The sequence below is a fragment of the Erpetoichthys calabaricus genome, chromosome 2 (assembly GCF_900747795.2).
Source record: "Erpetoichthys calabaricus chromosome 2, fErpCal1.3, whole genome shotgun sequence".
NCBI classification, from domain to species: Eukaryota; Metazoa; Chordata; class Cladistia; order Polypteriformes; family Polypteridae; genus Erpetoichthys; species Erpetoichthys calabaricus.
In genome coordinates, this window is record NC_041395.2 from 148,410,419 (window position 1) to 148,435,555 (window position 25,137).

At 36.8% G+C, this 25,137-nt stretch overlaps 1 protein-coding gene across 8 annotated transcripts in view; it reads right to left on the reverse strand.

The window, feature by feature from the left end:
* ttc14 (tetratricopeptide repeat domain 14) overlaps positions 1–20,017 on the reverse strand; it is a 39,999-nt gene extending 19,982 nt beyond the window's left edge. The window contains exons 1-6 of one of the 8 annotated variants that reach the window (XM_028794617.2): positions 19,878–20,017; positions 16,482–16,663; positions 15,867–15,985; positions 12,699–12,898; positions 12,482–12,566; positions 10–139 (exon numbers count right to left, since the gene is read on the reverse strand). In XM_028794617.2, coding sequence (XP_028650450.2) covers positions 10–139; positions 12,482–12,566; positions 12,699–12,898; positions 15,867–15,985; positions 16,482–16,615 — 668 coding nt within the window. In that variant the 5' untranslated portion in view covers positions 16,616–16,663; positions 19,878–20,017. Of the gene's footprint in view, positions 1–9; positions 140–12,481; positions 12,567–12,698; positions 12,899–15,866; positions 15,986–16,071; positions 16,121–16,473; positions 16,664–18,791; positions 18,810–19,294; positions 19,727–19,778; positions 19,796–19,877 lie in introns of those variants that run through there. The other 7 variants (XM_028794618.2, XM_051924030.1, XM_051924028.1 and 4 more) reach the window with 7 other exon arrangements.
* Positions 20,018–25,137: the final 5,120 nt, after the last annotated feature.

The following is a 25,137-nucleotide window of genomic DNA, read 5'->3' on the forward strand; positions in this document are numbered from 1 at the left end:
CTACATTACCTGTAATGGGCAGGCATGTCATCTACACTTATAACCCCAAGTTTAAGATGCGACAGGTCAGGTGGAAGAGAAGAACTCTGCAGTGAAACAGTCAGCTTTGCATGATATCGATCAATGTCTTTAACTCCCGCTGAAATAAAATAAAGTCTGAATAACAAAGAAAGTTGGCACAAAAACAACAGGATTCCCATAAAAGTAAACTTTGGCATAAATTGAAGCAATAATGAATAATATAAGAACAACAATACTTTGGCCCAAAACAAGTACTACAAACAGTAGATTTTGCTAGTATACAAATGAACAACCAACATGAAATCATATAGCTGTTTTAATCACAGAATGACTTTTTATATAATATATATTTTGTCACAGACAATGGGAGGCAGTCTAAGGGCTTAATTGGGAGTGTAACACAGAGACGGGGGTTGTTAAGTGATGCTAATGCCTTTCTTTCCTATTCCCTAGAACAAAAAAAAGAAAGCCCGCTTAAAACCTCACCTACTTCCAGTCCTTCGCGATGCCCACCTACAAGAACTGACATCCCTCCGTGATCCAACCTCTTCCTGTCTTCTTTATATATGCAGAAGTCTTGCTCCTCTTCTTTAATCTATATTTGGACTTGGACTTGACTGACCACTTATTTTGTTGTTTTGACTTACAGTATATGAGGTGGAATCCCCAAATCTTTATCCTGTTTGTTGTGCTTCTATAGATAGATACATATATAGATACATACATATACGGTGGCGCAGTGGGTAGCGCTGCTGCCTTGCAGTTAGGAGACCCGGGTTCGCTTCCTAGGTCCACCCACCATGGAATTTGCATGTTCTCCCCGTGTCTGCGTGGGTTTCCTCCGGGTACTCTGGTTTCCTCCCACCTCCCCATGTAGACAGATACATATATACACACACATATATATATATATATACATACACATACAGTTTGGCATCTGTGGCAGAGCGACGGGCACTGAGCAGGCTTCTGTTAATCATGGAGAATCCACTGCATCCACTAAACAGTATCATCTCCAGACAGAGGAGCAGCTTCAGCGACAGACTGCTGTCACTGTCCAGCTCCACTGACAGACTGAGGAGATCGTTCCTCCCACACACTATGCGACTCTTCAATTCCATCCGGGGGGTAAACGTTAACATTATACAAAGATATTGTCTGTATGTATACCTGCATTGTTATCACTCTTTAATTTAATACTAGACATTAAGCCCGTTACAATAATGGGCGCTAGAACAGTAGTACATAAACATTAGTAGGAAGTCTATATTAAATGACAAAGGACCTTGACCTCATTCTGTTTCTTGTCTTAATTTTTTTTTGTCAAAAATATTTTTGCAAGAAGCCTAAAGTAAAATAATAATAAAAATAAAATGGAAACGTATATGACAAAACAGTAAGTATAATTAATATTACATTTATCCTCTCCTCTGTGGCTGTTGATTGATGTGTTGTGTCTGTTTGAAGATCTCTTATCCTGCCTCTCTTTATTTTAGCTTGCTGTTGCGTCTCTCCAGCAAGTACTGTGCAGTTCCCCAGCATGTATTTTAATCTGTGCTGGCGTATAGCTGATTATTGTATGTGTGGCGTCTCCCCAGCAATCATCCTACTGTAATATCATGAAAATTCGTATATTTAGGAAAACTCCTTTAACGACTGACACTTTACACTTTACCGGGCCAAGCTTCTTAATCGCAAATCTGACATCCTCAGAGTGAACACTTGCACAACAACAAACACTAATCCCACCTCTTTGGGGAAGCTGGTTTCCACGTCTCAGTACCCGATTGGATATTTAGTGCCTTATGTTTTAGGTCTTACCTCATTTACCAAAATCCGACTGGATCGGCCACGCGCATAAATATATACTATATATATATATATATATATCTATCTATATCTATATCTATATATCTATATCTATATCATATATATATATATATATATACATATACAATCCCTATGTGCGTCCAGGTGTCCGTGTGTGGGTGTCTTCTGATGAAGTGCGCGTGCGCAGGGCATGGTGCGACGCGCTATATTACTGTCAGAGAAAGTTAGAGGCATTTTACGGAAATACAAACCAGCATTACTGCGAGAGGAAATTAAAGGTACACAATACAGTGACGCATATTACAGCCACATACAAGCCAGTATTACTGTCAGAGGAGATTAAAGGCATATTACCGACGCGCACTCCTGTATTACCACCAGAGAAAATTAAAGGTATATTACGGACGTACAAGCCTGCGGACGTACAAGACAGTATCCTTCAATAAGGGCGCGCACAAAAAAGGCAACAACAACAACAACAACATTTATTTATATAGCACATTTTCATACAAAAAGTAGCTCAAAGTGCTTTACATAATGGAGAGAAGAAAAATAAAAGACAAAATAAGAAATTAAAAAAGGCGAGCCCTTACTCGCCGCGTTCAATTGAGGTCGCCCTTTTGAAGTTCGCCTTTTTGTGCGCGCCCTTATTGAATAGAGCCGTACAAGACAGTATTACTGTCACAGAAAATTAAAGACACACAATACACGGCGGCAGCCCACGAAGAACGGTCAGCTCAGCAAGTATACATCAACAAAAGAAAGGCTGAAAGAAAGAAAAATACGACCAACAAAAAGAATGAGGTCAAAGTCCCTTGCCATTTAATATAGACTGTTCCTACTAATGTTTTTGCGTTATTGTAACGGGCTAAATGACTAGTATATATATATCTATCTATCTATCTATATCTATATCTATATATATATATATATATATATATCTATATATATATATATATATATATATCGCTATATATATATATATATATATATATGCTATATATATATATTATCTATATATATATATATATATATATATATATATATATATATATATATCCAAATCCCCGTGCTTCGCAGCGGTGAAGTACTGCTTTTAAATTTTTATTAAGAAGAAAAGAAAACCTTTTTAAATTGAGGGAAAATATACCAATAACAATTTGTTAAGGATCTGTTTTTTTGTTAAGCTGCCTTTACACAGCCTCTCCGCTGTTTTATAAACGAACGCCATATAAGGCCGTCCTTTCTCCTAGCTTAGCGGTTCTGTATTCTTTTATTGTTCGTTTATAACGATTGTTATAGTTATTGTGTAGCTATTTGAGACTCACTGTTCTGTTCAGGTACCCATTTGCTTTATGTAGTCCGCGGATTCTCCGCTATTTTTTGTTCGTTTATTAAGATTATAGTTATTTATTGATTCCCTTCTTTAGCTGACTGCCTGCTCATATAAGGTGCTGTGCTGTTTTTTTGTGAAGCAGCCTCAACACTGCTTTTCCGCTGTTTTATAAACGAACGCCATATAAGGTCTTCCTTTTTCCTTGCTTCGCCAAGGAAGCCGCCTTTTTATTTAATCCACGGGTTCACCGCTGTTTTTTTTTTCTTCTTTTTTTACGATTGTTATAGTTCTGTTTGTATACCACGTTGTCAGTTCAGCACTCCGGTTGTAATATGACCAAGCCGTGCAAGCTTACTGTTAAGAATGCAACATATAGTTGTACAGGAGAAAACCAATCTTGCCTCAAATCAATGGCAACCTTACATACATATACATATATATATACATACATATACACATATATATACATATACACACATATATACACATATATATATATATATATATATATATATATATATATATATATATATATATATATATATATATATATATATATACATACATACATATACATATACACATATACACATATATATACAGTAATCCCTCGCTATATCGCGCTTCGCCTTTCGCGGCTTCACTCTATCGTGGATTTTATATGTAAGCATATTTAAATATATATCGCGGATTTTTTGCTGGTTCACGGATTTCTGAGAACAATGGGTCTTTTAATTTCTGGTACATGCTTCCTCAGTTGGTTTGCCCCGTTGATTTCATACAAGGGACGCTATTGGCAGATGGCTGAGAAGCTACCCAACTTACTTCTCTCTCTCTCGCGCTGACTTTCTCTGATCCTGATGTAGGGGGATTGAGCAGGGGGGCTGTTCGCAAACCTAGACGATACGGACGCTCGTCTAAAAATGCTGAAAGATTATCTTCACGTTGCTACCTTCTGTGCAGCTGCTTCCTGAAGCGACATGCTGCACGGTGCTTCGCATACTTAAAAGCTCGAAGGGCACGTATTGATTTTTGACTGCTTGTTTTTCTCTGTCTCTCTTCTCTCTCTCTTTGTCTGCTCCTGACGGAGGGGGTGTGAGCTGCCTCCTTCAACTGCTTTGTGCCGCGGTGCTTCGCATACTTAAAAGCCAAACAGCCCTATTGATTTGTTTGCTTTCCTCTCTCTCTCTCTGACGTGCACTCCTTTGAAGAGGAAGATATGTATGCATTCTTTTAATTGTGAGATGGAACTGTCATCTCTGTCTTGTCATGGAGCACAGTTTAAACTTTTGAAAAAGAGACAAATGTTTGTTTGCAGTGTTTGAATAAAGCTCCTGTCTCTCTACAACCTCCTGTGTTTCTGCACAAATCTGTGACCCAAGCATGACAATATAAAAATAACCATATAAACATATGGTTTCTACTTCGCGGATTTTCTTATTTTGCGGGTGCCTCTGGAACGCAACCCCCGCGATGGAGGAGGGATTACTGTATACACACACACACACACACGCAGAGCAGATTACAGATTATGGAAGTACTAAAATTCAAAAATTTAAAAAAACTGATGGTAAAGATCACATTAGCGCTAGCAAACATAAATTATTCCTTGGTGAAACAACGGAACAGCGAAAAGAGATTGAATATATGGACATACGTGATATAACAATGGTATGTAGATATTGTTGGGTTTTAAACTTTAAGTCTAATTCATATTTCCATCAGGGAAAAGTAGTGTTTCTTCCTAATGAAGAGGCGTATCCGCGAGAAATAAAAGTCCTGCAAGATGAGACTTTGGCCATTAGATTTTTTCAAGTCACGCCCTCCTCTCAACCATATTCAACCATGCACACGGTACTCTCACCTCTCATTCGTGTGAATGCTTTTGTCAGACACACTTTCTGCGCTCTCAGCTCTTATACACTTTAAGTTCCCAATTAAAGAAGATGTATTATGTCCAAATCTTATTGGGTTATCAACAGAAAAAATGAGTACATGGGCAATCCTAGCACCGAGAAACGAAGTCAAACGAATTAATGCCAAAATTGTTAATAGGTGACATGGCAAATTTGTTAAATGCGTATCAATAGACTATGCTGAAACAGTTGGTGGCAACTGTGCAGAAGATGAAAACATCAACTTACAATATCCCGAAGAATATCTATAACCGTTAACACCGTCCGGTCTTCCACCTCAAAAATTACTGTGGAAAGAAGGATGAATCCAAGAAAGTTAATGTAGTACATCTTCCGTGGATAACATTACACAACAAAGGAGATCTTGATATACCATTTGTATTAAAACGTTGAGTTTCCTGCTAGAATAGCTTTTGCAAAGACATTTAACAAATCACAGGTACAAACAATTGAAAAAGTAATTTTATTTAATAGAGAGAAAGAAACGAAATTCAATCACGGGCAGTTATACGTTGCGTTGTCACTGCAATTGCTTTGGGAGGCTCTTCCGTGTGTCGTCCCGTTGGGTGGAATCCCACAAGAGTTTAGAAACTCACTCACACCAGCCATGATTCTTTTCAAAGGTAAAGTGCAGCTTAATTTGTTTTATGTATTTTTACTTTATATTTGGTATTAATCGTTTTTTTATGAAAAGTTTTGGGTTGTGGAACAAATCATCTGAGTTTCCATTATATCTTGTGGGGAAATTCACTTTGTTATACAAGTGCTCTGGACTGCGAGCCCGTTTCCGGAACGAATTATGCTTGCAAACCGAGGTTCCACGCCACTGTGCCCCCACATGATTAATACATGCTTTAATTCATTTCATCATGAAAATGATATCAAGTATTTATCTTAGCATTCTAAATGTTCAGGGAGCAGGAACATCATGAACTTAATGTATTCTGTGTGGTGATCGCTGCCTGCACCTCCTCTTAGTGCAAGAGGAAGTCAGTTTAAGAAGCACATAGCGATTAACAAGGCTCGGGGAACACTTAACACAAAGCATTTAATGTGCTACATAACTTATGACGGGGTTTGAGAAAATCTAGTAAATTAAATATTCATTTTAAGATGAAGTTTAGTTTACGATGTTCTACTTTAATGACAAATTATGAGAATAAAGAGTAATAAAGAGTGAAGATTTGCAAAACAACAATAAAGTTTATCAGTTTGAACATTCGATATCTTGTCTTCGTAGTGTATTCAATTGAATATAGGTTGAAAAGGATTTGCAAATCATTGTATTCTGTTTTTATTTACGTTTTACACAACGTCCCAACTTCATTGGAATTGGGGTTGTATATTATATACACACACACACTCATCTATGTGTATATGTATGAATATGAGAGAGAGAGAGATTTCTGCTGATATTGTAATGTTGTGTCATTCTGAGTATTTCTTTGTTATATGCTCAATTTTCTTTTTTCTTTGAACAACTTTGACGATGCATGCTAGCTTCACTTCAGATTGCTTGCTTATATACAAGGCCAATTACTCATTTTATACTGCCCCTGTCGCCTTGAAATTTTGTTTTGGTTTCAGATTCATCCAAAATATTGTCACAACTTTAAGCACATTTTTTTGTCTACGTTTTGTTTTTTTACTAAATGTGGGGCTATGGCTTATGTCATAGACCAGTAAACCCCCGAATCTCTAAAGAATCGCAAATCCAAGAATGGCAATTACTTTCTGTTCCCTCTAATCTTTGTAGGGATGAAAAATCATGGAGGGTGGGAGCGTCCTGGGAAAGTTTTCATTTAATGAAATAAATCTATTTGTAGTAAAGCCGTTTCTTTTTGGAGCCGTGACTCCTTTGGTTCTGGTGTTTCAGAAGCACGTTGTAGGCGCCTTCGGTCATTGTTTTTATCCATGCAGTCTCGTTTTTGTTTTTCTACGGGTGTGTTGTTAGCTAGAAGTAATTTGCTGTTAGGAATCATAATTGAACTTACTTTTAACACTGAATTACCTTAATGTGATTCAAATAAGCCACACTGACAGCTGCCACACTGAGTGCTGGCACAGTGGATTAGAGCACACTGACTGGTGGCACTGTGTAGTGGAGTAGCTGCTGGTACTGTGGAGTGGAGAACACTGATCACAGGCACTGTCAGTAGTCACCACTACCTCAAGTTTAAATACATAGACATATATAGATAGACGGCGCATTCACTGTGTTTCCCAGTAGACACGATACGTCAGCGCCTCAGCCTTATTGCAAGTGGCAAAAGTGCCATTTAAACTAATACAGGTAGACATGGAAACCGGGTTTTTTGATGAAAAAACAATGTTTAAAACAGTATCGTTGACATACAACAGATTTTGGCGAATCGTTTAAATGCAATTATTTATATCCATTTATACACTAATAATGGCAATTATTAAATAATAATAATTATAATTATTATTATTAATCATTCCTCCCATATAAGTAACATTTCGGGGACTGCCTTCTTCTATCTTCGAAACATTTCCAGACTTTGTCCTGTTCTTACGCAACACAGTACTGAAATATTGCTTAATGCCCAAGTCACCTCACGTATAGATTACTGTAATGCTATTCTATCTGGCATCCAACAAAAACTTATCCATCACTTACAACTTCTTCAAAATTCTGCTGCCAGGAAAATATCCAGCTGTTGTAAATCCACTGAACTTATTACACCTATTCTCTCTCAACTTCACTGGCTCCCTGTTAACTACAGAATACAATACTAAATACTGCTCTTAACATTTAAAACTCTCCACAACCTCATTGATCTCCTTCAGACTTACACTCCTCTCACTCACTCAGATCCTGTAATTTGAGAGTATTCAGTCTGGCAATATGGTGCAGCCTTAGATTGTGGAAGACAGACACAACTAAAGACATGAGCATAAAATGATGGTTGTCAATTTCAAACTGTGTTTCCTCAATGTGCTCCTTGAGAAAAAACATCATCAAGTTTAAGAAATGTTAACAGCTAACAACAATCTACATAGTGACTAAATACGTTTAGCCAAAACGTTGTTTGGAGGCTCACTTGAGCACATAAATGCATAGCTTTGCTAGCATAGCCTGGCTTAGCTAAAGATTATAAAACAGGATTTTCTAACGGCCAAATATAACCAAAAGAATTGTTCAGCCTTACCTATGAAATGTAATCCCCTGGGATCTGGTTTGGAGCATACAGCGGTTTGTACAATCCCAAGCAGCATATTATTCATGACTTCACTCCACAGCAGTGTCACTCACAATATGGCGGCGACGTTGACGTACGATTCTGCTAGTCATGAGACGTCTAGTTATTCTATGTCTATGTTTAAATATGTCACCATGGCAACTTGTTGGCGTGCACGCTTTACCTCAAGCTTAGTTTACAGGTTGTGTTGTGTTGTTTGGGCGCCACATACTGACTTTGGGAAGCCGTTGGGTTTGACTCTTGGGCGCTGTGCGAGTGCGCTTTTAGCAGGGGTTGCGTCTGGCATCCGTGCATATATACAACCTTCGTAAACATTACTAAACTGTGTGAGTTTCCCCTTGGGATTAATAAAGTATCTATCTATCTAAACAAAGGTTTTAAATGTGGTGGTGTGCACGTCTGGGTGGCGGTTGTATTGTGACCTGAAGTTTAGTTTACAGGTTGTGTTGTGTTGTTTGGGCGCTACCTACTGAGTCTGGGAAGCCGCTGGGTTTGACTCTGGGGCACTGAGTTGCAGCACGCATGCGCTTTGGTGCGTCTGGCGTCCGTGCATATATACAACCTTCGTTTAGTAATATAGATGGGTAAAGCTGGGTTGGGGGTCAATTCATGATTAAGCTCATGAATTCCAATTTAAACAAACAACTTGAACTAAAAAAAAAAAAAAAAACAACCACACCTACAGTCATCTAAATTGGACTTTAATTGACAGTTTAGATGAAAAATGAATTGTTTTTCCTTACCAAATATCTGACATCAATTGTAGTGACACAAATTTCCATCATCATAAAATGTTTAGGGATACCTTAATTAGTATGACAAATGTAAAATGTAAGCTACCACATACCGCTAAAAAAAAATGTGTACTGCTTTACTACTATACTGTATTACTCTCCACAATACATAAGATATTTAATATATCAATGCCTTATTACAAAGAGACAGCTAGGTATTGGGATGCAAGTTGAGCTAAGTGATGGATCTCCACACAATTTCAAATGACTGCATTCAATTCTGGATAATGTGGTTTTAATTACATTCCCACCAGAATTGTGCTAAATGCAACATTAAAATAAAACAGTCACACTTTCTTTATAACAAAATTTAAATAAAATACATACTTGATGATGAATGTATCAACTGTCTTTTATGTGACTCATTATGTTACAGTAGACCCCCGTGAAGACGCGGTTCAGGATTTGCGGCCTCAGTCGCGGATTTTTCCTTAGAACCTAACTAATAATTGTTAGTAGAGACCGCAAATATCCACCACAATTTTTTATGGCTTTTTTCGTGGCAATACTGCACTGTAGAGAGAACAGGAAGCAAACGTAGAGGAAAACGCGTCTTGGGATGGTGAAAGTAGCCAATCCGAGAGCGTTGTACTCTACTAGAATTTGAAACTAACTCCCAGCAGCCCCTGCAGTGGCTATGATTGATCGTCTGCTGAGGGTGCAGGGGCTGTTGGGGTCAAAGGATGTCAGCGTGGCTTTTAAAAAGGGGGCTAGTGACCAAAAGAAAATAAAAAGTTTTTGTAATTTGTGTTTCAAGTTTCAGTCTCTCTGCCTGCCTTCTGTTGGGTTACCTGTACTTATTTGTTTTGTCCTGGATCACTTCGTGGTTGGGGTCTGGATTGTCTGCCGTCTGCCTGTGTACATGAGAACTGTAAGTGGATTCATTGCCATCCTGCAAAGAAAAGAGCGCTCCTGCGCCCATCCACCCGTCTTCACCATTTCAGGAACTACCAGTAGGGCTATCTTTACATTCCCATTCAACATGCGGATCTCTGAACTATTTTAATCATTACATTTCATGGACTTTACTGTGTGTGTTTTGTTGGTGCTTTGTTGTATTTAATGTATAATTGTCGTAAGGGGAACAGGGGTGCTATCATTGTTTTCATTACATTCTTTATTTGCTGTTTAATTACCGGTTTGCTTTGTTTTTGTCTCTGATTGTGAGTGTGTGCGGGTCGGGTCAAGGCTGGGTGCGTCCATGGATTTTCCACCATAAAAATAATTAAATCACAGTCTTTTTGACGGTGTGAATGTTAGCGGCACTGGACCGCTACAGCGTTATTCATTTCTCCTTGCTGCTGATTGACAGCTGCCCTGTGACACATCTCCAGCTGAGTGTTCTCGTGTTTTCCATTTTGTTCTTCTTAACCCTTAAACCGCCGCAACCGGTTATAGTCATTTCTCAGTGCCATTTTCCAGCACGTAGGAGCAGAGTATATTCGGCGATGTACATTCGTTGAGTGCCGCAACCCGCTAATGTCAGTTCCCAGTGCAATTTACCAGCACACCAGAGCTGATCAATCAGTATCGTACATTCGTTGAGCAGCCAGCTCATGACCACTGCGGCCTCACTGTCTCTGGGATTGAGCTGCTGCACTAGACTAGCCTGCAAGCATCAGCGTTTGCCTCTGTGTGCTTGCGTGCAGCCAGTTCAAGCGCAGTTGGCTCGGCGATTTACTGAATTTCATCAATGGCATCAGTTGCACCTTGTACATATTGTTCCAGTAGTTTTTTTAAACAGTTTTTACAGTTCATTGGCAGTGTGTAAAATGATCAGTGTTGCAGTAATTGTGATGCTCTTTGCATGAAAAAAAATGTGTTCCATTAAAATTTCACTTTTTCTTTGTGAATTGTGACGTTTACTTAAAAAGTGCAGCAAAAAATTATTTGGCGTCCAGGGATGCAGTAACCCCCAAGTATGTGGCAGTTTAAGGGTTAAAGCTCCAAGATGCTGTCGAAACACCCTGCACCTTCTAAGACTTCTGGCAATGAAAATGTGCTTGCATGAATTACACTACATATAGTGGTAACATTGGTATTTTACATTCTAGCACTGCGGGTGACATATTAGTACAGTACTGTACAGTATACGGGTTTACCTTTACATTTTTTTTTTAGGTAATGTATTAAGCTGAGGTTGAAATGAAATTAAAGTGTTTTGGGAGCATATTTAGGGTTTAAACTATAAAAACAGACATTTTTTTTAACCACATCCATAATTTGCGTTTTTTCACAATTCGTGGGTGCTCTAGGAACGTAACCCCTGTGAATTTTGGGGTTGTACTGCATTATTTTGTAATGTTTATCAAGTCAATACAACCTCTCTTCATAGAGGAATTTAACAGATTTCACTTATATTTCCTGCCATTCCAATTTAATTCCTATCGTATTTCCTTAGCCCTAGGTGCAATTTCAATCCCAATAACATAATTAGAATTTATTATGTGTTCTCAATTAATTTAATTAATGATATGGAATGGTGGCTCTGAGGCTAAGGATCTGTGCTGGTATCCAAAAAGTTGCCGGTTCGAATCCCCATCACTGCCAAAAGAGATCCTACTCTGCTGGGACCTTGAGCAAGACCCTTAACCTGTAATTGCTCCAGGGGTGCTGTACAATGGCTGACCCTGCGCTCTGACCCCAAGGGGTATGCGAAAGTTAACAAAATTCCTAATAGAAGAAATTGTATAAGGCGAAATAAAGAACAAAAAAAAATCATAGAGAAAATATATTCTAAGATGACCCTAACACTTCTTAAAAAAAGATTTATTGCCAGTTTCATTCATCTTGCTTTTTCAGTCCAGCATCTATCCAGCTTCAAAGCGGATACACAAAAATTCTAATAAAAACTGTACATATGGTGTTGCAGAACACAAATGTTAAACTTGCATATACAACCAGGTATTTTGTCAAATAACTCTTATTGGCAGCAAAAGCAATTCCAAAATTACAGTAACATCAGAAATTATTTAGTTAAAATCCTGTCTTATGTTAATTTTGCAATGGCATACTCAAAGCTATTCAATAACTAGCAGACTAGATTTTTATCACTTCAGTAAAATGAACAAACCTACATCCCCAAATTGTCCGGCAAAACAAATTATCAACCTAGGATATATAGCTGTGCTGAAAAATAAGGTAAACTACAGCCTAGGGTGAAAATGTGGAGTGTTTAATGTATTTGAATAAAACAGAACTTATTACATAAAATATATCAAAATATTTATCTTAAAGTGATGATTATTATTAAAAAATAGGCTGGAATAAAAATTAATAGTAGTATCATATGTACAGAATTCAATTAAATGTCCAATTAGCATGCAATATGTTGATAATGCGTACTATTTCTGATAATACCTTGAATAAGATCTCCAATGTGGTAGTATGACAGAGGATCTTCATGGGTACCAAGTGAAGGCACATCTCTCAATGGACAAAGAGCCTAATTTAAATTTAATACACAACATTTGAATTATTTCTTAAAGTACTGTTTTCCAGAAATATCAGTGTTTATAATCAGTAAAGTATTTAACAGCTACATCACAGTAAAAGTTATGTTCATTTTTAAACTTACTGTTATTTCAAGATCCTCAATGTCTCTTATCAAACCAGTCTTTAAACAAATCAAAGTAAGGAAGAATCCAAACTCTCTTATGGAATTAATACGGCCAATGACAACATCCCCACGTTCAAGATCTCGAAAGAAAATGTCTCTTCGGTCACAACTGGCCACCTCCATGAACTGCTCAAGGGGGGGCATAACAGCATAGGTCTCTGTAAAAGAAGACAATTTAAGTGTTCTGAATGCAGAAAACAGAAAAATAATAGATGATAATAAAAAAAAAATAGACAGAATGGATAATAATTAGGGATGGGAATCGATTAAAAAACTAATTGCATAAATGTATGAAATGAATCGCGATTAATCACATCTAACCTTAAAACACGTAATTATAAAATTAATACATAAATCATGAAGTAAATGCACACTGAATTATAAATGTAATGTAGAATGAACACAAAGGAATTTAAAAAACAATTAATGGCAAAGTTTAATCTTAAACAATGACCTTAAACCAAATGACCATTGACTTTGAATACACTGCAGAAAATTCATTTAATTGCCCTGCCCCTTTAGACAGGTTAGCACATGTATAGATTAAATGCATTTGTGGTTGCTAGAATCATGGTGTGCCTTGGGAATATTTTGGGTTATGAAAAGTGTGCCACCACAGAAAAACGGCTGGAACATACTGCTCTGCCTACACCTTTGCTCCTAGCACACTAAAAAAAAAGATCTCCATTGCTTTTATCTCACTTAAAAACTGACACTGTACAATACTTGGATGGTTATGTTGCATTCTTTGCATAAATTAGGGAAGATACTGCAAACCTGAATCATGGGTAGGGATCATCATTACACTTCTATTTCATAGAATTTTGTCATTATATTAGGGCAGCCAACACTGTAAGCTGGCTGGCAGACTCACAAGTTAAATACAGTGGTACTAAAGACATATTTTGGTTTTAGTGCCACTCAAAGATAACTTATTTAGCACTTATGTGATATGACATTGATTTGATCTTCTTAGAGAAACAGCGTAATTTTTACCTTCGCAACGTTTCTCTAACATCGCACCAGGACTATTATAAACAACCCCTCTGCACCTAGGTCAGGATGTATAAATCAAGAAAATGAACACCAGTGCTACGTTGTGACATGTGGCATATCATTATGAAACTGCGTAATACAAAATGTCAAACCTTTAAATGAATATTATATTTAAAAAAATATTCAAAAGTAGTATATACGGTACTGGAGGTTTATGTAATTCTTTAGGTACACACTTAACTCATTTGTACTATTGTTTCGTTAAAAAAAAAAAAAAAAATTGCCACCTTGACCAAAGCACTGCCAGAGACATTTGTTTTGTTGTCAACCCTGGATGTAACAATATTTTTCAGTGCATTAAACGGACCACGTTAAATGAAAAAATTAGCACGTTAACTTTCCCAGGCCTAATACTAATAAAAAAAATGTATTCGTGATTAATTGCATAAATACATTTTTTAAATCAAAATTAACCACATATTACTCAAAATTTAATTTGTATTTCTTCTACCATATTAATATTTTTCTACAAAGCAGAAATACCTCTAATTACTTTCTAATAGTTTTAATAAATACTTTCCCAGGAATACTAAATTATTCTAGTTTACTGAGTAGTTTTATGTAACAGAAACAACTGAAAAAATAGTTTATTTATAATTTTTAAGGGAGAGGGGTTGGGAGCATGCACCGATATAGCACATTGACGAACCCACCAGAGGATCCCAAATTAGGACTGACGCACAGCCGTGCAATAGGTGACACCTCAGCACCACACTAGTTCGAATGGAATGGAACAGTGAAAGTTTTTTTTTTTTTTTTTAAACAGTGGATGGCGTGCCAATCCTGCCACCAACCTCAAAGTTTGCCAAACTAGTTGGAGGACCTGATTGCTGGGCTGGATGCAGGCTAACATCATACCCAGGACAGAGAAATTGCAGGTTAAGGGCTTTGCTCAAAAGCCCAACGTAGTGAAATTATTTCTGGCATTTACAGGTTTTGAACCAGCAATTTTCCAATTGCCAGCGAGATCCCTAACCTCAGAGACATTACTCCACTCAAATATCTTTTATTCAGCTCTTTTCATTTAAAGGCATGTTATACATGTGCTTAATGTCTTCATGACTAGCTGTCACAAGACGGTTGGAGCATGTGTGTACAATGTTACTGAATACAGCAGCCAATATCTTTGTGAATAAGGGCATCTTCTATATAAGGGGTGCAAGACGCTGTCAGCAGCAGGAGGACTGGGGAGTTCTTGGAAAGGGGATGGACGGTGCTGAGGCTTCTCTTCTCAAAGGGCTCTCAAGGTGATGGGTCATCCATCACCTGACCACATCTTTTAGAACTGTTTGCTTGCTGGCGCTAGACTGAAAGCAGCAAGAAAGGAGAAGCCTACAAAAGGTTTGAAAAGTGTACTTTTGCGGCTTTATTGAATTGAGCCGGCAGGGGGGTAACAAAGGAGGCTTTGAAAAGCATGTGAAGGAAGACACCGGAGTCAGGAGTAGTATGTGTACCACCAAAGTCTCATAAGCAAGTGTCAATGTGCACAAGAGGTTAGCTCACTTCCATAAATACATGCATCCAAACATGACAGGGAAATGGGCGACTAGGTCCCTTATCATTTGATAGCAGGGCAAGGTTATAAAAGCATTTCTAGATTTCAGTACAGGATCAGTCAAAAGTGAATAAAGCTTCAGGTAGTCAGTGAGTGCATGCTCTGTTGGACTGGATGGGTTGGATTTCCTTTGTAGCATTGATTAAAATGTAGGGATGTATTAAAAAATGTAATTACAGAAATTGTTTAATTAGCAACTCTTGCAGATAAACATTTAAAATATTTTAACTATATACCTAAAACAATTTTCATTAATTTGGAATTAAAAAAATAAAACAGGTAGCACTGTAGTGTTGTGCTATAGTGCTGTTGCCTCATGGATCCAGTGTCCAAGATTCAAATCCCACACCTATTCCTGTGTCTATTTATAAACATTAGATGAATAAATAAAAATTGTTTTTTGGCAAGAAACTATTAATATCTGAATTTTATATTCCACAAAATGGACCAATTAATAAGTAGGTTTGGTTAATCTTCTCTAGCAAATTGCAGATTAAAATACAACATTTATTTACCTGCCATTTCATCTTCATTTATTAATGATCCATCAGGCTTCCAAGAGGGAGCAAACAGCAAATCAGCCTTCCTTGCAATAAACTGCTCCACAACACCATTTCCAGATTTTTTCTCCTTTCTGATGATTCAAAACAGAAGACAGGTTTATAAGTGTATTTCTCACCTAACTGAACCTACTTAAAATAAATCCATGAAAGTAAGCACCTCATTTGAATGTTTATGACCCAGCAAGGAGACAGCTGCATGGAACAGACTTGTAAAAATTAAATGACAATTTAGTTTAGTGTGCTTAATATAAATACTCATTATAAACACAATTTTCATCAGTGCAGTAAGTAAATGGCATTAACTGTTAATATACATTTTTTGCCAGTAGCACTAAGTTTTGGCCCATGATATTATAAATAATATAACAATTTAAAAAGTACTATAAACAAAGCCATTAAACAATGTATCACAAAAAATTATTAATGTACAAAATAATTTAAATATGAAAACTAATTTCAGACAGTAAGTTACATTACTGTTTATTGCCTTGGAAAATATTGAATAAAAATAAATTCTGAGAGGATACAAAACAGAAAAAAAGTTTATCAACTAAAATACCACATTACCTGTAATGCACAGTTTTTGACAGGTCTCCCAAAACGCACTGAAAGTCAGGGTTCTCACACTGCTCACTTTTTAAAAGGGAAAAAAGGGGGTGCCCATGGCACGCAACCGACTGGCGTAGAAGATCTCTATCCATGTTAGACCATTACTTATCCGACTATCTTCAGTTCTTGAACCTGCTGCACTAGAAAGAATAACATGACAACAATTTTTGTACAGTATGCAACATAGTACAAATCATAAAAGACTTATTTGCTTCATTCTGCTAATTTCATTCTTCTAATTTGTGCTAAATTTATACAAATATAGAAGAAATAAAGACACTTGTCATTTTTCCTCATACTAGTAAAAGTGTAAAATGCAGGTGCTGGTCATAAAATTAGAATATCATTACAAAGTTGATTTATTTCAGTAATTCCATTCAAAAAGTGAAACTTGTATATTAGATTCATTCATTACACACAGACCGATGTTTAATCAAATGTTTATTTCTTTTAATTTTGATGATTATAACTGAAAACTAATTAAAGTCCCAAATTCAGTATCTCGGAAAATTAGAATATTGTGAAAAGGTTCAATATTGAAGACACCTGGTGCCACACTCTAATCAGCTAATTAACTCAAAACACCTGCAAAAGCCTTTAAATGGTCTCTCAGTCTAGTTCTGTAGGCTACACAATCATGGGGAAGACTGCTGACTTGACAGTTGTCCAAAAGACAACCATTGACACCTTGCACAAGGAGGGCAAGACACAAAAGGTCATTGCTAAAGAGGCTGGCTGTTCACAGAGCTCTGTGTCCAAGCACATTAATAGAGAGGCGAAGGGAAGGACAAGATGTGGTAGAAAAAAGAGTACAAGCAATAGGGATAACCGCACCCTGGAGAGGATTGTGAAACAAAACCCATTCAAAAATGTGGGGGAGATTCACAAAGAGTGGACTGCAGCTGGAGTCAGTGCTTCAAGAACCACCACGCACAGACGTATGCAAGACATGGGTTTCAGCTGTCGCATTCCTTGTGTCAAGCCACTCTTGAACAAGAGACAGCATCAGAAGCGTCTCGCCTTTGGACTGCTGCTGAGTGGTCCAAAGTTATGTTCTCTGATGAAAGTAAATTTTGCATTTCCTTTGGAAATCAAGGCCCCAGAGTCTGGAGGAAGAGAGGAGAGGCACAGAATCCACGTTGCTTGAGGTCCAGTGTAAAGTTTCCACAGTCAGTGATGGTTTGGGGTGCCATGTCATCTGCTGGTGTTGGTCCATTGTGTTTTCTGAGGTCCAAGGTCAACGCAGCCGTCTACCAGGAAGTTTTAGAGCACTTCATGCTTCTTGCTGCTGACGAACTTTATGGAGATGCAGATTTAATTTTCCAACAGGACCTGGCACCTGCATACAGTGCCAAAGCTACCAGTACCTGGTTTAAGGACCATGGTATCCCTGTTCTTGATTGGCCAGCAAACTCGCCTGACCTTAACCCAATAGAAAATCTATGGGGTATTGTGAAGAGGAAGATGCAATAAGCCAGACCCAACAATTCAGAAGAGCTGAAGGCCACTATCAGAGCAACATGGGCTCTCATAACACCTGAGCAGTGCCACAGACTGATTGACTCCATGCCACGCCGCATTGCTGCAGTAATCCAGGCCAAAGGAGTCCCAACTAAATATTGAGTGCTGTACATGCTCATACTTTTCAGTTGGCCAACATTTCTAAAAATCCTTTTTTGCATTGGTCTTAATTGATATGCTAATTTTCCGAGATACTGAATTTGGGACTTTCATTAGTTGTCAGTTATAATCATCAACATTAAAAGAAATAAACATTTGAAATACATCAGTATGTGTGTAATGAATGAATCTAATATACAAGTTTCACTTTTTGAATGGAATTACTGAAATAAATCAACTTTGTCATGATATTCTAATTTTATGACCAGCACCTGTACTAGGCAACTGCATATTTAGTAAATGTGTTATGTGAAAGCCAAACTGACACCCTAGAAGATCTATTGGTTTTCTTTACAACATTCCTCTTTGTGGCAAGGAAGTACAACTTGAAATAAAAGTTTTCTAAGAAAACTTGTTGGGTAACACTGTACAACAGGAGCTTTTAAGGATGTCAGATAAGGCTACAGCCCATATATTAGTCACCTATTGATGTGTTACCATAACAAAGTATTTTGCCACAGCAAGTGACTACTTTAAAGAGTTATTGGTGTCTTGTCTTATTAAGACCAAAGTATTCCTTTTTTTTTTTTTTGCTACACTGGAGTAACTAATAAATGCACCCTGAAAGCCCTATTTTTAAAGCATTACCATTAAATAAAGGTTTGATTCTTTCTAGTACCTCACATTATAGCCCTATCTTGCCAAAATACCAGACAGAAAGGAGTATATGTTGGATACTTCTGATGAACTTTCAAATGTACATGAGTACTGTTTACGTCAAAATCCACATTTATTCGGAGAGTAATTTTTTTAAAAGCTTTAAACCAAAAAGAAAAAACGCAACGTTACGGTGTAATTTACCATAAGTAATAGAAAACCAAGAAACATGGATATTTTTACATGTTTAACAGACCAAAAAACAAAAAAAAAAGTTCGCAACTCTGTCTGATGGTTTGGGTGATAGACCTGAAACTAAAGAGAGGACAAAGCTTCATCCTCCTGATAGCTTATTATATGCTTCTGGGAAAAACCTGCAAAATACTCAATCATCAGAATTTTCCATAAAAGATAATGACTCTGAAAGCAATACATTTTAAACATTTAACACACCCTAAGTATCAGGTAAGAATGAGATTTCTCCTTGTACATACTTATCGCGCGGACTTCATCGAGACAGCAAATCTGTTGGTGTCAACTACAGTAGATGGTCATTTTTAATATCATAGGTAACTACAATAAGTTGCTAATTATATTTAGCAACCTGTCTGGGTATTTTGACAGATGATACCGAAGGCATTAAATGCTCAAAGTAAGCCTACAATGATGATCAATAATGCACTCCGTCTTTTCTGAAACCTTTCTCACAAGACAATGTATTTATTGTGATCAACGACACTGACCATATTCACTGCACCTTAACAAAGGTAAAAACTTCCGATACATTACCATGCTTTCAAACTCATATATATATTATTTTAGACTACAGGCGAGTGTCTAATTCGTGAACCAAGGAAACGTTTGCACCGCTTCTATGACCGCTGATAATGTACAAACACTACATACTGCAAATACATTTACTGTCCTCAAAGTACATCTATAAAAAATGCATTACTGTTCGGAATGGTGCAAAATTACCTCTGCCTTACAGTAGTTCGGAACCACACTGAATATTTAACACTAAGTACTCGGTTAAATTAATTGCACAAAGGACGCACATGCGAAACACACACAAACCTTTACGAACAACCTTTCATGGTAAAGCTTATCGGGAGAAGTATTAATACCAAATGGAAATTATGCAATCGAACAAGACTAGCAGCTACATCTCATCGCTATGTGTTCCAAGGCCTTGCGAGAAAGGCAATTCGCGGTGGCACATATTTCCTTTCCACCTGGAAACAAGAACGCGGACATTGGTTCCGCCTGGAGAAACTTTAATAAATCATTAGAAAATTCAGTGATGCATGGAGCGTTTTTTGGTTGTTTCGGAGTGGAATTCCATTAATACAATATCTGCGTATACACCATATTGAACTGTAATCTGTGGCGTCCGTGATATTATTATTATTGTTAGTCGCACAGTAAAATTACACCCCTTTGCGAAGAAGTGTTATGCAGGTAGGTTGGTCCTCTTTCTCAATTTTTAAATAAGTATCTATGTTAATACACTGTTACAGTATCACTTAACATGAAGCCTTCTTAAACTTACTTCACGAATACTACTATAGCATCACGGTCGGGAAGAAGCTTAGAGGCTAAAGGACTGTTAGCTCTAATGGGGAGGGAGGGCGAACTGCACGGAGAACTACATTGGGGATTAACGAGAAAAGGGGTGGTGCCCTGGAGAGAGGCGCTGGAAATGTAGGCGGGGACTTCTTAACGTGTCGTTGCGGGGGAAGTGTGGGGGTACGGCAACGTGTAGGATAGGAAAGATGAGGTACGAATGCGGACAGAGAAGGCAGTGGGTTCTGTATAGGGAAACGGAGTTTTATTTTATGGCGTCTCTCAGGGCCATAACAACGACACATTTATAAACGGCTGAGAGTAGAAATTACCTCACATAGCACTTATTGAAGCAACAACCTTGTATTGGTCTGTTACTGAATGTGCTCCTCTGTTTAGCCAAAACTTTATATGGGGGTGAGCGTCCTTGTCCAGGATAGTAAGCAGCTTCCTGAGTGACCTTTGTTCTACCACTTCTTCCAGTGAGTCCAGCCTTCCTCCTGAGAATGAACCAGCATTTATAATCAGTTTATTTAGTCTGTTGGCACCTGCACTAATGCCATTTCCTTGGCACACTTCTTCTTTCGGCTGCTCCCGTTAGGGGTTGGCACACTAATGCATAGAAAAATACACTGTTCACTACAGATCAGTACAAAACATGTAAGAGTGGTCTGCGTACACCAAACAAACTAAACTACCTCAGGAAATGGTGACAACTCTGACCCTTCTTATATACGGCGTCTGTTTCATCTGAAATTTTCAGAAGAGGATATGATTCAGTGTTGTATCTAAGGTTGGAGGTGTACAGGATAAACAGGAAGGGAGCCAGTACAGTTCGCTGTGGAAGCCCTATGCTTTTCATGACCATATCCAATGCACAGTTCTTAAGCCACAGTAATTTCATCTACCAGTTAGTATTCACCCTCAATGACTGGATCTTCTCCCCCAGCAGTTTCGGCTGTATGGTGTTGATTGAAGTAGAAAAGTAAAAAAACACAGTATTCTCACCCATCTCCAGATGGGAGTAAGTACTATTCAGCAGAAATATCTTATACAATCCCACTGAACAATAAATATAAGAATTAGTGTCATGTTTACAGTTTTTATACTGCATCAAGGCTTGAATAAATTGCCCTAAGTGAAAGAACCGCAAAAGCTAAAGCTGAAGTGCAGCTGGGTCATGTAGCAAGCAAAACAACAGAACTATCAAAGAAATCAAAATTTAGGGCTTTGGATTGGCTTCTTTAATGTCCAAAAACCAACCAAGATGTTTCTGAGGTGAAGCAGTTTTGCAAGGATATGTAGACTTGCATTCTTCCAAAGAATCATTAAAGACTGATTGACAAGTATAGGAAACATCTGGTTATACTTATTGCTTATAAATATGTCATTACCAGTTACTGAGTTCAAGGGGGCAATTACACATTCACATGGAGTATTACTTATTGCCCAATTTTCTTTTATGGAAAAATATTAAACTTTTATATTTTTTGTTCATCCAGGGTCTCCTTTAAACAGTATTACTTTTTGGATATCAGTATTATTAGCGGAAAAAAATGCACTAAATAATGCAGAAACTAATTACTTTTTCATTATACTATACAGAACCTTAGCTTTAATCATCTGTTTGTAACACTTTCCTGATCCATTGTATTATCACGGAGGGTGAAGAGAGTTTAAAGGTGTTATGATGATAGAGTTGAACAAAACAAACAATGATACAAGTTCAGGAGTTGAGGATTTGAAGCTTGGAGAACATCTGCTGTCAGCAGCTGCAAATATAGTATTTGGAAAATTCGCTATTCCTTTTACTCAATGACCTTGTTGCACCCTTTATAAGTCACAGTAACAATAAAATACTAGAATGGTGTTTCAGACATTTTTTTTCCTTTAGACAACTAGGAACCCTACTTTTTAAATTTATATTAATAACACAGGTTTAGAAACTGTGAGAAACTTGTAAAATCAGACAGAGAATTTTAATATTGATTTGTAGGCAAAAATAAAATAATGTAACTGTATTTATACAGCAGTTGAGTGCAACATTAAATATTGTTAAGCCTAAATTCAGCATAGGCTTTACTGACTTGTACAAAGTAAAGTCATCCTTTGGGAAGTTGAAGCAATTCAAAAGGCTAATAATTATAATTCTGGTCATTGCTTTACAGAGCTAATTTAGAAAATGTGCAAAGGACAGTGACCAGGTTTCTTAATAGGCTGACTGGGTTATGAAGAAGTTCAGTCTTGAAAAGAGCAGGCTGTGAGGAGACCTAATACAATTCTTTTAAAATCTCAAAATAATCTGTAGGCAGCTTTCTTACATTAATTTAGAATAATGTACACAAATAAAAGTTAAGGGTAAATACGTAATGTACAACATAGAAAACGGAAATTACTTCTAAAGGAATCTTGAACAATCTACTGACTCATATAATTAAATGAGAGAAATAGACAACTTTTAAAACACATCTGGACATCTGGATTACATATTTAGACAACCTAAAAATGGTATTAGCTAACCAGCATAACTTGATACAATTATTATTTCCTCACATTTATAAAATTTCTTTATCTTCTACAATGATTTGAAAGGTATTTCAACAGCTTCTAGAATTAAATAAGGCAGTATAATAAAAGCTATGGATGTTGTCTGGTTGATATCAGTTTGGCAGGTAGCTCTCAGCCCTTAATTTAATCTACAAACTAAAAAAGTTATCAATAATTTCACAGGTAGAAAGAAAAAAATGTTTATCTTCAGAAATGACAAGTACACTTAAAAGTCATTTGTGACAGCAAAGTTTTCAGGATTCCAGATGTTGAAATAAAAATTCTAATTGCTAGTCAATGGTTTTAGCATTGCATGCAAATATTTTCCTATGACGTGGGCATACCTACTGGCACTGCTTGCCATATGACAGGTTATAAGTTAGTTAAATACAGAAAACAGGTATACATCATAAGTGTAACAATAGCTTAAAACTACAGTAAAGGTAGCACCCATATCCAGCATTGAATGAAGCAGAGTCTAGAAGATATATTCAATGTTTTTTTTTTTTGAAAACCGTTTATAAAATCACTCTGCCGTTCCAGGTTTCATAGGAAGACTGTTTTATCACTGTGATGATCAATGAAGACTGACTGCTGAGTCCTGTCAATCACATAGCATGTAACTGTGATCAGATTCCTATTGGCCCATCAATCCAAAATGCACTGCTTAAACTAGATGTTCGTGACAATTCATTCATTGTGGTGGTTCTGTGGGGTTATGAACTCACAGACTGAAAGTATTGGTAAGGGTGAGCTTGCACTAAAGACAAAATAAATTGTGGGGTGATATTTTTAATTTTGCAGAGAAGGAGCTTGCAGAACTAAACCATTGATGCAATGTTCTGATTAAAGTCAAGGTTGCTCTTGAGAAAATATATCAGATTTTTGATTGTATTATAGCTCTTTGCTGTAGTTGATTCCACTGTGATGAATAGGCAACAGTTAAGCTGTTGCTAATCTGGTATATGTAATACCCCTCATTTGGAGACACTGAGCATAGGGCTGCTTTCATACATTAGTGCAAATATATCTATTAACTAGATCAAGATCCAGGATGTGATTTGTGAGTTTAAAGGATGAATCAAAAGAAGTAAAATATTATCAATGGTGCAATAATGGACCCATGGGATGGAATAAAAAAACACAGGAGACAATACAGCAAAGAATCCAAAAGGACCCAGGTAACAGAGTCCGGAGATACCAAATTTCATTACAAAGAAGTAAAAAAGAGCTATAAAATTGAGTACCTGCTTCTGCTTGGCTTATCTCTGTTTCTCTACTTCCCTTAAATGCATACTGCATTTTCAACTCAATTGAAATGACAGTATTGCAGTACCATAAATATAAAATATAAATATAATATATAATGAAATATAAAATCTATTCATCCTCATTTTCTCTTAAAGAGGATATTGGTCTATAATGAGATAAATTCAGTGCATACCTACAATTGACCAAATTAGCATTACTAATGCATGGGCTGTGAGAAAAAATGAAGTTTTCACATAAGACCAAGCAAATATGTGAGGGAAGAAATAAGTATTAAACAGAAGACCTCTTAGCTTAAAAGTGGATGTCACATGCTACTTAGTCACATACATTCAAACGAGCAATGGCCTTTTTGGACATTTCAAAGCCAAAAAAGTCACTGCCATTTCAGCGTCTGCTACTGTTCGAATTATTTTAATGTAGAATCTCCCATCTTTTGGTGTTGGTAATAAATCTTGAACTTTATTATCAGATACCTGCTTTTGTTTGTCTTCTATTAACATTTTTTTAGTTTTTTAATTTGTTACACAAGTAAAGATACTTATTTAACTTGTTTAATATTTATTGATATAAATGATAAAATAATATTTTCCACTTTTTCCAAATGGAGAAAAAAAATCTAAGATTCAGAATTAAGTTATATGGCTATGAAGTTAAATATGAGCAACTATTTATTTAACAAGATTCTTTACACTTACATTCTTTTTAAAAATAGCATTAACACACAGATATATAATAATTATTAACTAGGAGGGACTAAAAAAGGTTTGTCTATAATCCTCTGGATTGACTTTCAACATGTATAAAACAGTAGCTGTCCCAGTTTCTGATGCTTTAGGCAGTGACTGCTTATGTTTCACCCTGAGAAAGACTACATTGTGGTAGCTCCCAAGAGTTTAAAAGAATTGGAATTCATTTTATTCTAAAGTATGCATTGATGTAGCAGGCAAGTGTT